A 12,442-nucleotide genomic window follows, 5' to 3' on the forward strand; every position below is an offset into this window, starting at 1 on the left:
GAGACCGTCTCCTCAAGCAGCTCCCTGACCCCTATATATCCAAAAAGACACCTCATAAAAGAGAGATCAGATTGACACTAGGCGGGTATCCTTCTGGGACAAAGATAGCAGAAGAAGAAAACTGGTAACAACCCTTGCTGTTCAGCAGCTGCTGCAGGTGAACCCCAGGAAAGCAGGGCCTGGAGTGAACCTCAGCAGACCTACAGCAGGGGGGCCAGACTGTCAGAAGGAAAACCAAGAAACAGAAATAACCTCATCATCAACAAACAGAATGTCAATCTGAAAGATTTGAGACCCAATCTGAAAGCCAGCAACTACAAAGTCGACAGGTGGATAAATCCTTAAAGATGGGAAGAAGCCAGCGCAAAAAGGATCAAAACACCCGAAACCAGAACACCTCTCCTCCTAAAAGGGATCACAACTCCTCACCAGCAAAGGAACAAGGTTGGATGGAGAACGAGTGTGATGAAATGACAGAATCAGACTTCAGAAGGTGGGTAGTAAGAAACTTCTGTGAACTTAAAGAACATGTTCTAACCAAATGCAAAGAAACTAAGAACCTTGAAAAAAGATTTGACGAAATGCTAACAAGAATGGACAAAATAGAAAGGAATATAAGTGAATTGATGGAGCTGAAAAATGCAACACGAGAACTTCGTGAAGCATGCACAAGCATCAACAGCCGAAAGGACCAAGCAGAAGAAAGGATATCAGAGGTTGAAGATCAACTCAATGAAATAAAACGGGAAGGCAACACTGGAGAAAAAACGGTAAAAAGGAATGAACAAAGTCTCCAAGAAATGTGGGACTATGTGAAAAGACCTAATCTACGTTTGATAGGCATACCCAAATGCGACGAAGAGAATGAATCCAAGCTGGAAAATGCTCTTCAGGATATTATCCAGGAAAACTTCCCCAACCTAGCAAGGCAGGCAAACATTCAAGTCCAGGAAATACAGAGAACACCACAAAGATATTCGTCAAGAAGAGCAACCCCAAGGCACATAATCGTCAGATTCACCAGGGTCGAAATGAAGGAGAAAATACTAAGGGCAGCCAGAGAGAAAGGTCGGGTTACCCATAAAGGGAAGCCCATCAGACTCACAGCAGATCTCTCAGCAGAAACCCTACAAGCCAGAAGAGAGTGGGGGCCAATATTCAACATCCTTAAAGAAAAGAACTTTCAACCCAGAATCTCCTATCCAGCCAAACTAAGCTTCATAAGTGAAGGAAAAATAAAATCCTTTGGGAACATGCAAGTACTCAGAGATTTCGTCACCACCAGGCCAGCTCTACAAGAGCTCCTGAAAGAGGCTCTACACATATAAAGGAACAACAAGTACCAGCTCAACTAAAGGGCAAAACAGCCAGCTAGCACCAAAATGGCAGTATCAAATTCACACATAACAATATTAACCCTAAATGTAAATGGACTAAATGCCCCAATCAAAAGACACAGACTGGCAAATTGGATAAAAAGCCAAAACCCATCGGTGTGCTGTATCCAGGAAACCCATCTCACATGCAAGGATACACAAAGGCTCAAAATAAAGGGATGGAGGAAGATTTACCAAGCAAATGGAGAGCAAAAAAAAGCAGGAGTTGCAATTCTCATCTCTGATAAATTAGACTTTAAAGCAACAAAGATCATAAGAGACAAAGAGGGACATTACATAATGGTAAAAGGATCAATGCAACAAGAAGAGCTAATGATCCTAAATATATATGCACCCAATATAGGAGCACCCAGATACATAAGGCAAGTTCTTAATGACTTACAAAGAGACATAGACTCCCACACAATAATAGTGGGAGACTTTAACACCCCATTGTCAACATTAGACAGATCAACCAGACAGAAAATTAACAAGGATATCCAGGACTTGAACTCAGACCTGGACCAAGCAAAACTAATAGACATTTACAGAACTCTCCACCCCAAATCCACAGAATAAACATTCTTCTCAGCACTACATCACACCTACTCTAAAATTGACCACATAAGTGGGAGTAAATCACTCCTCAGCAAATGCAAAAGAACAGAAATCATAACAATCAGTCTCTCAGACCACAGTGCAATCAAGTTAGAGCTCAGAATTCAAAAACTAACTCAGAACCGCACAGCTTCATGGAAACTGAACAACTTGCTCTTGAATGTTGACTGGATAAACAATGAAATGAAGGCAGAAATAAAGATGTTCTTTGAAACCAACGAGAATGAAGACACAACATACCAGAATCTCTGGGACACATTTAAAGCAGTCTCTAGAGGAAAATATATAGCAATAAGTGCCCACATGAGAAACAAGGAGAGATCAAAAATTGACACCCTATCGTCAAAATTGAAAGAGTTAGAGGAGCAAGATCAAAAAAACTCAAAGTCTAGCAGAAGACAAGAAATAGCTAAGATCAGAGCAGAACTGAAGCAGATAGAGACACAAAAAAAACCTTCAAAAAATCAATAAATCCAGGAGCTGGTTTTTTGAAAAGATCAACAAAATAGACAGACCACTAGCCAGATTAATAAAAAAGAAAAGAGAGAATAACCAAATTGATGCAATAAAAAATGATAAAGGGGATATCACCACAGATTCCACAGAAATTCAAACCATCATCAGAGATTATTACAAACAACTCTATGCACACAAACGAATAAACCTGGAAGAAATGGATAAATTCCTGGACACTTGCCTCCTCCCAAGCCTAAACCAGGAAGAAGCCGAAACCCTGAACAGACCCATAACAAGGTCTGAAGTTGAGGCAGCAATTAAGAGCTTACCACCCAAAAAAAGCCCAGGTCCAGATGGGTTCACAGCTGAATTCTACCAGACATACAAAGAGGAGCTGGTACCATTTCTTCTGAAACTATTCCAAACAATACAAAAAGAGGGAATTCTTCCCAAATCATTTTATGAGACCAACATCATCCTGATTCCAAAACCCGGCAGAGACTCAACAAGAAAAGAAAACTTCAGGCCAATATCCATGATGAACATAGATGCAAAAATCTTCAAGAAAATACTGACAAGCCGATTGCAACAGCACATCAAAAAGCTTATCCACCATGATCAAGTAGGCTTCATCCCGGGGATGCAAGGCTGGTTCAACATACGCAAGTCTATAAACGTAATTCACCACATAAACAGAACCAAAGACAAAAACCACATGATTATCTCAATTGATGCAGAGAAGGCCTTTGACAAAATTCAACAGCCCTTTATGCCAAAAACACTCAATAAGCTAGGTATCAATGGAACGTATCTCAAAATAATAAAAGCTATTTATGACAAACCAACAGCCAATATCATACTGAATGGGCAAAAACTGGAAGCATTCCCCTTGAAATGTGGCACCAGACAAGGATGCCCGCTCTCACCACTGCTATTCAATATAGTATTAGAAGTTCTAGCCAGAGCAATCAGGCAAGAAAAAGAAATAAAGGGCATTCAAATAGGAAAGGAGGAAGTCAAATTGTCTCTATTTGCAGACGACATGATTGTATATCTAGAAGACCCCATCGTCTCAGCCCCAAACCTCCTGAAACTGATAAGCAACTTCAGCAAAGTCTCAGGATACAAAATCAATGTGCAAAAATCACATGCATTCCTACACACCAATAACAGACTTAAAGAGAGCCAAATCAAGAACAAACTGCCATTCACAATTGCCACAAAGAGAATAAAATACCTAGGAATACAACTAACAAGGAATGTAAAGGACCTCTTCAAGGAGAACTACAAGCCACTGCTCAACGAAATAAGAGAAGACACAAACAGATGGAGAAACATTCCATGTTCATGGTTAGGAAGAATCAATATCGTGAAAATGGCCATACTGCCCAAAGTAATTTACAGATTCAATGCTATCCCCATCAAGCTACCAATGACCTTCTTTGCAGAACTGGAAAAAACCACCTTAAACTTCATATGGAGCCAAAAGAGAGCCCGCACAGCCAAGTCAATTCTAAGCAAAAAGAACAAAGCGGGGGGCATCACACTACCAGACTTCAAACTATACTACAAGGCTACAGTAATCAAAACAGCATGGTACTGCTACCAAAACAGAGATATAGACCAATGGAATAGAACAGAGGTCTCAGAGGCAACACAACATATCTACATATCTACATATATCTACAACATATCTGATCTTTGACAAACCAGACAAAAACAAGCAATGGGGAAAGGATTCCCTGTTCAATAAATGGTGTTGGTAAAGCTGGCTAGCCATGTGCAGAAAGCAGAAACTGGACCCCTTCCTGACACCTTACATGAAAATTAACTCCAGATGGATTAAAGGCGTAAACATAAGACCTAACACCATAAAAACCCTAGAAGAAAATCTAGGCAAAACCATTCAGGACGTAGGTGTAGGCAAGGACTTCATGACCAAAACGCCAAACGCATTGACAACAAAAGCCAAAATAGACAAATGGGACCTAATAAAACTCCACAGCTTCTGCACAGCAAAAGAAACCATCATTAGAGTGAATCGGCAACCAACAGATTGGGAAAAAATTTTTGCAGTTTACCCATCTGACAAAGGGCTGATATCCAAAATTTGCAAAGAACTAAAGCAGATTTACAAGAAAAAAACTAACAAGCCCATTCAAAAGTGGGCAAAGGATATGAACAGACACTTTACAAAAGAAGACATACGTGAGGCCAACAAACATATGAAAAAATGCTCATCATCACTGGTCATAAGAGAAATGCAAATCAAAACTACATTGAGATACCATCTCACGCCGGTAAGAATGGCGAACATTAAAAAATCTGGAGACAGCAGATGCTGGAGAGGATGTGGAGAAGTAGGAACACTTTTGCACTGTTGGTGGGAGTGTAAATTAGTTCAACCATTGTGGAAGACAGTGTGGCGATTCCTCAAGGACCTAGAAATAGAAATTCCATTTGACCCAGCAATCCCATTACTGGGTATATATCCAAAGGATTACAAATCGTTCTACTATAAGGACACGTGTACCCGAATGTTCATTGCAGCACTGTTTACAATAGCAAAGACCTGGAACCAACCCAAATGCCCATCGACAATAGACTGGATAGGGAAAATGTGGCGTATATACACCATGGAATATTATGCAGTCATCAAAAACGATGAGTTTGGGTCCTTTGTGGGGACATGGATGAACCTGGAAACCATCATTCTCAGCAAACTGACAGAAAAGCAGAAGATCAAACACTGCATGTTCTCACTCATAGGCGGGTGTTGAACGATGAGAGCACATGGACACAGGGAGGGGAGCACTACACACTGGGGTCAGTTGGGGGGAAATAGGGGAGGGACAGTGGGGGGTGGGGAGCTGGGGAGGGATAGCAGGGGGAGAAATGCCAGATGTAGGTGATGGGGAGGAAGGCAGCAAATCACACTGCCACGTGTGTTCCTATGCAACAATTTTGCATGTTCTTCACATGTACCCCAAAACCTAAAATGCAATAAAATAAATAAATGGGAAATATCAAAAAAAAAGAATATTCAAAGCACTATGTAGTTTTCTTGCCAAAATCATAACTGTGATTCAGTAGAATATTCAAAGCACTATGTAGTTTTTTTTGACAAAATCATAATTGGAATATAAAATCTAGAAAACAATTATAGAAAACCAGCCCCAGGAAAATTTAAACAACCAATGGACTCAACTTTTTGCAGAGATCAACATACTGAAAGGAAACAGATAAATTGAACTGTTCTTGATTACAGGAGATTAAAATGACAAGATGACAAAATTATGTGCCTGTTTCTTGACTGGAGAATGAATTTTTTAAAAAAGTGATTAAATATTCTTAAAAATATTGGGAAATTTTAAATATAACCTGTTTATTAAATAATATTATTGTATGAATAACTCCATAGTATGAATGCTATAATTATTAGGTAGAAGAATACCATTGTTATTGGGCTATACACAGTGCAGTACTGAGGTATAGATAGAAGGATGAACGGATATCAAAGTAGATATATATAGACACTGCCATATGTATATATACATATATTTGTGTAATGTTATTTATTTTAAAAAATTTTATAATACAAAGTTGAGGGAAAATTTTACCCTCTAAGTTTTCATATAAATGAAGTCCATAATTTTGTTTTTAAAAATATTACCTTGAATATTTATAAACAAATACTATATTAAAATGTTTTAAGATACCAAAGCAGATTTATTTCAACAAATGTTACTTGAATAACATTTAATTACAGACTTTGAAGCATGACCACTATTACTCCATACTACAAATAAAAATTAATTTGAAACATGTCATTGATCTAAATATAAGAGCTAAACAAAAAATTCTGGGGAAGTTAAAAATCAATCTTTGGAATCTTGTGCTGACAAATATTCTTTAAATAGGACACGAAAGCACAAATCAATCACACATCTTTGCAGAAAATTCTATTGGACAGGAATGTCTTATATTGGGCATCAATAAACAATACTCCCTGCACAAGTCCATCCTGCCACTTGTTTTTGTATAGTATGTGAGCTAAAAGTATTTAAATTGAACAAATGCAAATAATAAATAACATTTTAGAGACAAAATTTTATAGGAAATTTACATTTTTTCCTATAAATATTGGAACATATTAATCCTCATTTATTTGCATATTGTCTATGGCTGATTTTGTGCTACAGTAACAGATCTCAAGAAGTGCAGCAGAAACCCCATGGCCTGAAAAACCTGAAATGTTTACTATTTGGCCCACTACAGAAACAGTTTGCCAACATCTGTCTCAGACTATTATCTCCACCTACATAAGTGAATTCAGTCTGTAGCAGAACTCATTTATCTGATTTGTAAAGATGGTAGAATTGGCCACATAGTGCTGCATTTTTCTGTACTGGGCTGTCCAATGAAGAAGGGATTCAGTGGGTAATTCCCTTGGGTTCTGGGTTCTCAGGGCTCAAAAGACACTAGACACAGCATGAGCTGCCCTGAAGATGGGTGAATGAAGAAGTTCATCAGATGCAGCATTTCCCTCCATCAGGTCACCAAAGCTGATGCAGTGGATGGGGGAGACTGGCAACTCCTGCCTGATTCTGCAGTATATTTCTCAAGAAGCAAGTTTCATTACTATTACCCTCAGACACTAATTTTGAGAAACAAAAGTCTTCTCCTGGTTATCACCTGTGTTTGTGAAAACAGAGTGCATTGAAGTCAACTCTTGTACAAAATCAATGACCATTAGGGTAAGCCCCATAATCTCTCAGTAAATTATCAATTCTGTCTTCTTCAAAAAATGACATTAGTAATTGCAACTTTACCAATCTCATTGATTTTTCCCTTTGAAAATACAACTTTCAGTAATATTACTTTTAATTTTACTAATAATATGTCTCGGTTTAATTGGAAAAAGTAGGTTTGAGATGGCAACCAGAGTGTCTGGATGAATACAGAAACCATGTGATAGAAGGCATTGTAAAACTGCCAAGACAAATATTGAGCTCAAGTCTCCAGAGGTAGGTGAATCTCAGAGAGCTAAGAAAACACTGACAGTCAGTTTTTGACTGAGTTCACATTATGTCCAATTCTGAATCATGACAAGTGTCATGTCATTATGACTGCCTACGGGAGAGGAATGAATCTTTCTTTGAAGAATATAAACATCCTCCGAAATTCTGAACTTTCTTACATATAACATCTGGTATTTAACCCAAAGTTATCAGGTATTTCAAAGCTACAAATAAGTGATCATAAGAAGAAAAGTTGGGAGAGGAGAAGGCAATAAAAACAGACTTACATTAGGAAATGTTTCTCACCTAGTTTTATAAGGCTGGCATAATCTTGATATCAAAATTTTGAAAATTCTGAGAAAGAAAATTTCAAACAAAATCTCTTGTGAATGTAAACACAGAAGTCTTAAACAATATGAAGAAAATGACTTCATCTCTATGTTCATGCTTTCTATTTAGTAAGGAATGTGGGGCCAATATATCTAATCTGATATTGTGTGGATATTTTTCCTCTTCAAATCTCATATTAAAATGTGATTCCCAATGTCAGAGGTGGGGTCTGGTGGGAGGTATTTGGGACATGGGATGAATCCCTCCTGAGTGGCTTAAAACCCTTCCCATGATAATAAGTGAGCTCTTATTCTGTTAGTTCACACATGAGCTATTTGTTTAAAGTCACTTCTACTCCTTTATCTCCTGCTCCCCGCTCTTGCCATGTGCCATGCTTGCTTCCCCTTCACTTTCTCCCATGATTGGAAGCTACCTGAGGCCCTCACTAGGAGATGTCCATGTCGTGCCTTTTGCACTGCCTGCAGAACTATGTGTCAAACTAAACCTCTTTCATTTATAAATTACCCAGCCTAAGATATTCCTTTATAGCAATGGAAATGGACTAACACACAACTATATAAATAGATGCAGAGAATGGATTTGATAAGATTTTACACACAATTATGAAAAACACACACACACACACACACACGTGTGTGTGTGTGTGTGTGTGTGTGTGTGTGTGTGTGGGCAAATATATATATATGAGGGCAAAGTTCCCTAATCTGATAAAGAATATCTACCAAAATCTACTTTAAGCACCATTCTCAGTATTGAAATATAAAACTTCGACTCCTTTCTGCAGATTAGAAATGAGAAACAAAAATGCCCACTATCACCAATTCTATTAAACATTCTCCTACAAAGTGTGACATTCAGCCCATGAGAATTGGAAAATAAAAAATAATAATCCAAATACAGTATAATGTATATATAAATTTCAATGAAGCTAGAGATAAATTATGAACAGTGATTAGCAAATTTAGCAAAGTTGATAGATTAAGGTTATCAGATGATAGAAGCTAATTATGTTCCAATATACCAAGTACAAATAAATCAAAAGGCATTTTATAAATTTATAACCACAAAAAATATTAATTATCTTGGAAAAAAACAAAGGTTTGCAAGCCATGGCAAAATCACAACATTACTGGGAAAATTAAGAAAGCCCAAATAAACTGGAAGCATAATTATATTCAGGAAAGGAAATGCTCAGTGTGTCAACATGTCGGTTCTTTCCAAACTGATCTATAAATTTCATGTTGCCCTGACAGAAATTCCAGCCACCTAAGAGTAGCCAAAACAATCTTGAAGAAGGAGAATAAACCTGGAAAACACACACTGCCAGGCACTAAGACCTGTTACAAACCTTTATAGCCCCAAACAGGAAACAATAGAAAGTCCAATTAAACTGCCACATATATGAGTTATGCATTTCTTTCACCCTGTAATGGTCAAGATTAAGAATCATACTCTGAATTTGGGGACTTCAAGAACATGGAGTATAAGAGAGTGTAGGAGAAACAAACTTACCTTGGGAATGAGGTAGTTTCTGAATTGAACGTCACTGGTCACTGCATGGGGCAGGTTGGTGGGGATGAGGTCAATGTATCTCTGGACCTCATGCACCACAGCATCTGTGTAGGGCATGTGGCCCCTGTCCTGCATGCAAGGTCTCCGGTTTCTGCCAACCACACGTTCAATCTCTTCCTGGACTTTAGCTGATAAGACACAAGTAAGAACTGATGGAAAAGGAGGAAAATAGCACATTTGTTGTAGCAATTCAGGAGTACACAAATCATGATGAAGGTATCCAAACGTTATTATAAATTTAAATTATGGTGCTAAAAGTGTATATAAACTTAAACAGAAGAACTGTTACAGATGCACAATTGTGTTACTGTGCCATAAACTTGGTATTAAGAAAAATCTGTTCACATATAAGCAGAGAAAAGTATGTTCAATAAAGGAATATAGGAAGGAATGAAAGAAGGAATAGAAATCCAGAAAACAGGAGTAAGTCCTTACCTATCAATAATAATATTGAATGTAAATGGACTAAAATCTCCAATCAAAAGACATAAAATTATTGGATGAAGAAACAAGAACCATTAATCTGTTTTCTAAAAAAAACATACTTCACTCATAAAGAGACACATACTCTGAAAATAAAAGAATGAAATGAGAGAGTGCATGCCAATAGAAATGAAAAAAAAAGAATAGGAGTTACTATATTTAAAGCAGACAAAATAGATTTCAAGATAAAATTTATAAGAAGAGATAAAGATCACTATTGGTGATAAAGCAGTCAGCTTGGCAAGTGGATGGAACAATTTTAAATATATATGCAACCAACAATGGAGCACCCAGATATAGAAAAGAAATATAATTAGAACTAGAGAGAGATAGGTCCCAATACACTAATGGCTGACCCTCCAGATAGAAAATCAACAAGGAAACATTGAAATTCATCTGCACCATAGACCAAATTGATCTAATAGACATTTGCAGAATATTTTACTCAACTGGTACAGAATACACATTCTTTTCCACAGCACATTATGTCCATGTTGTCAATTATTGATAAAAATCAAGAATTAATAACAATCAAGAATTGACCATATGTCAGGTCACAGAACAAGAAGACAGTGTGGTGATTCCTCAAGGATCTAGAACTAGAAATATCATTTGACCCAGCAATCCCATTACTGGGTATATACCCAAAGGATTATAAATCATTCTACTATAAAGACACATACACATGTATATTTATTGTGGCACTGTTCACAATAGCAAAGACTTGGAACCAACCTAAATGCCATCAATGATAGACTGGATAAAGAAAATATGGCACATATACACCATGGAATACTATGCAGCCATAAAAAAGGATGAGTTTGTGTCCTTTGCAGGGACATGGATAAATCTGAAAACTATCACTCTCAGCAAACTGACACAAGAACAGAAAACCAAACACCACATGTTCTCACTCATAAATGGGTGTTGAACAATGAGAACACATGGACACAGGAAGGGGAACATTCCATACCAGGAAGGGGGTTTATAGGAGAGATAGCAGGGGGTGGGAGGGTTGGGAAGTGATAGCATTAGGAGAAATACTTAATATAGATGACAGGGTGATGGATGCAGCAAACCACTATGGCACGTGTATACCTATGTAACAAACCTGCACATTCTGCACATGTACACCAGAACTTAAAGTATAACAAATACATTTTTTAAAAAAACATACAAAGAAACTGAAATAATATCAAGCATCTTTTCTGACCACAACGTAATAAAAACTAGCAATCAATAACAAGAGGGATTTTTGAAACTACACAAATCAATGGAAATTAGACAGTATGTTCATGAATGGCCAGTGGGCCCATGAAGAGATTAAAAAGGAAATTGAAAATTTTCTTGAAACAAGTGATAATGGAAACACAACATACCAAGACCTAGGGACTACAGAAATATCAGAACTAAGAGGGCAGTTTACAGCTATAAGAGCTTACATCAAAAATGAAGAAAATTTTCCAATAAACAATCTAAATATGCATCCTAAAGAACTAGAAAAGCAAAAGCAAATTAAACACAAAATTAGTAGAAGAAGTAAAGAAGATCAGAGCAGAAATAAATAAAATTTAAATGAAGAAAACAAAAGATCAATGAAACAAAAAGTTGCTTTTTTGAGAAGTTAAACAAAATTGACAAAACTTGAGCCAGACTAAGAAAAGAAACAGAGTATATTCAAATAAATAAAAACAGAAATAAAAAAGGAGGCATTACAACTGATGCTGCAAAAATTCAAAGAATAATTATTGGTTATTGTGAGCAATTTATATGCCAAATATTGGAAAATCTAGATGAAATGAACAGATCCCTAGACAAATATGATCTATTGAGATTGAACCAGTATGAAACAAAAAACCTGAACATGCAATGACGTGTACCAAGATCAAACCCGTAATAAAAAGCATCCCAGTAAAGAAAACTCCAAGACTGGATGGCTTCACTGCTGAATTTTACCAAATATTTAAAGAAGATACCAATCCCACTCAAACTATTCCAAAAAAAAAAAAAAAAATAGAGAAGAGGAAAGTACTTCCAAACTCATTCTATGAGGCCAGTATTACTCTGATACCAAAATCAGACTAAGACACATCAAAAAAAGAAAATATACAGGCCAATATACCTGATGGATACTGTGTAAAAATCCTCAACAAAATGTTACCAAACCAAATTCAACAATACAGTAGAAAGGTCACTCATAATGATCAATTGAGATGTATCTCTGGGATGCAAGAATGGTTCAACATGTTCAAACCATATAATCATTTCAGTTGATGCTGTAAAGGTATTTGATAAAATTCAACATTGCTTCATGATAAAAATTTGTAAAAAAAAAAAAAAAAAAAAAAAAAAAAAAAATTCTTGAGATAGAAGGAACATACCTCAATGTAAAAATGCTATATGACAGACCCACAACTAGTACTGTACTGAACGGTGAAAGCTGAATGCCTTGCCTCTAAGATTGGGAACACAACAATGATACTAATGGTCATCATTGTTATTCATCACAGTACTAGATGATTTAGTAGGAGGAATCAGACAAGAGAAAAATATAAAGGCTATCCA

At 36.8% G+C, this 12,442-nt stretch overlaps 1 protein-coding gene across 1 annotated transcript in view; it reads right to left on the reverse strand.

Annotated features, from left to right (window-relative positions):
• Nucleotides 1-12,442, reverse strand: part of LOC116528426 (cytochrome P450 2C19) — an 87,776-nt gene that overhangs the window by 4,461 nt on the left and 70,873 nt on the right. The window contains exon 7 of the mRNA XM_032245654.1: nucleotides 9,335-9,522. Coding sequence (XP_032101545.1) covers nucleotides 9,335-9,522 — 188 coding nt within the window. The remainder of the gene's footprint in view (nucleotides 1-9,334; nucleotides 9,523-12,442) is intronic.

The sequence above is a fragment of the Sapajus apella genome, unplaced genomic scaffold (genome assembly GCF_009761245.1).
Source record: "Sapajus apella isolate SASKATOON/1434 unplaced genomic scaffold, GSC_monkey_1.0 scaffold58, whole genome shotgun sequence".
Classification (NCBI taxonomy): domain Eukaryota; kingdom Metazoa; phylum Chordata; class Mammalia; order Primates; family Cebidae; genus Sapajus; species Sapajus apella.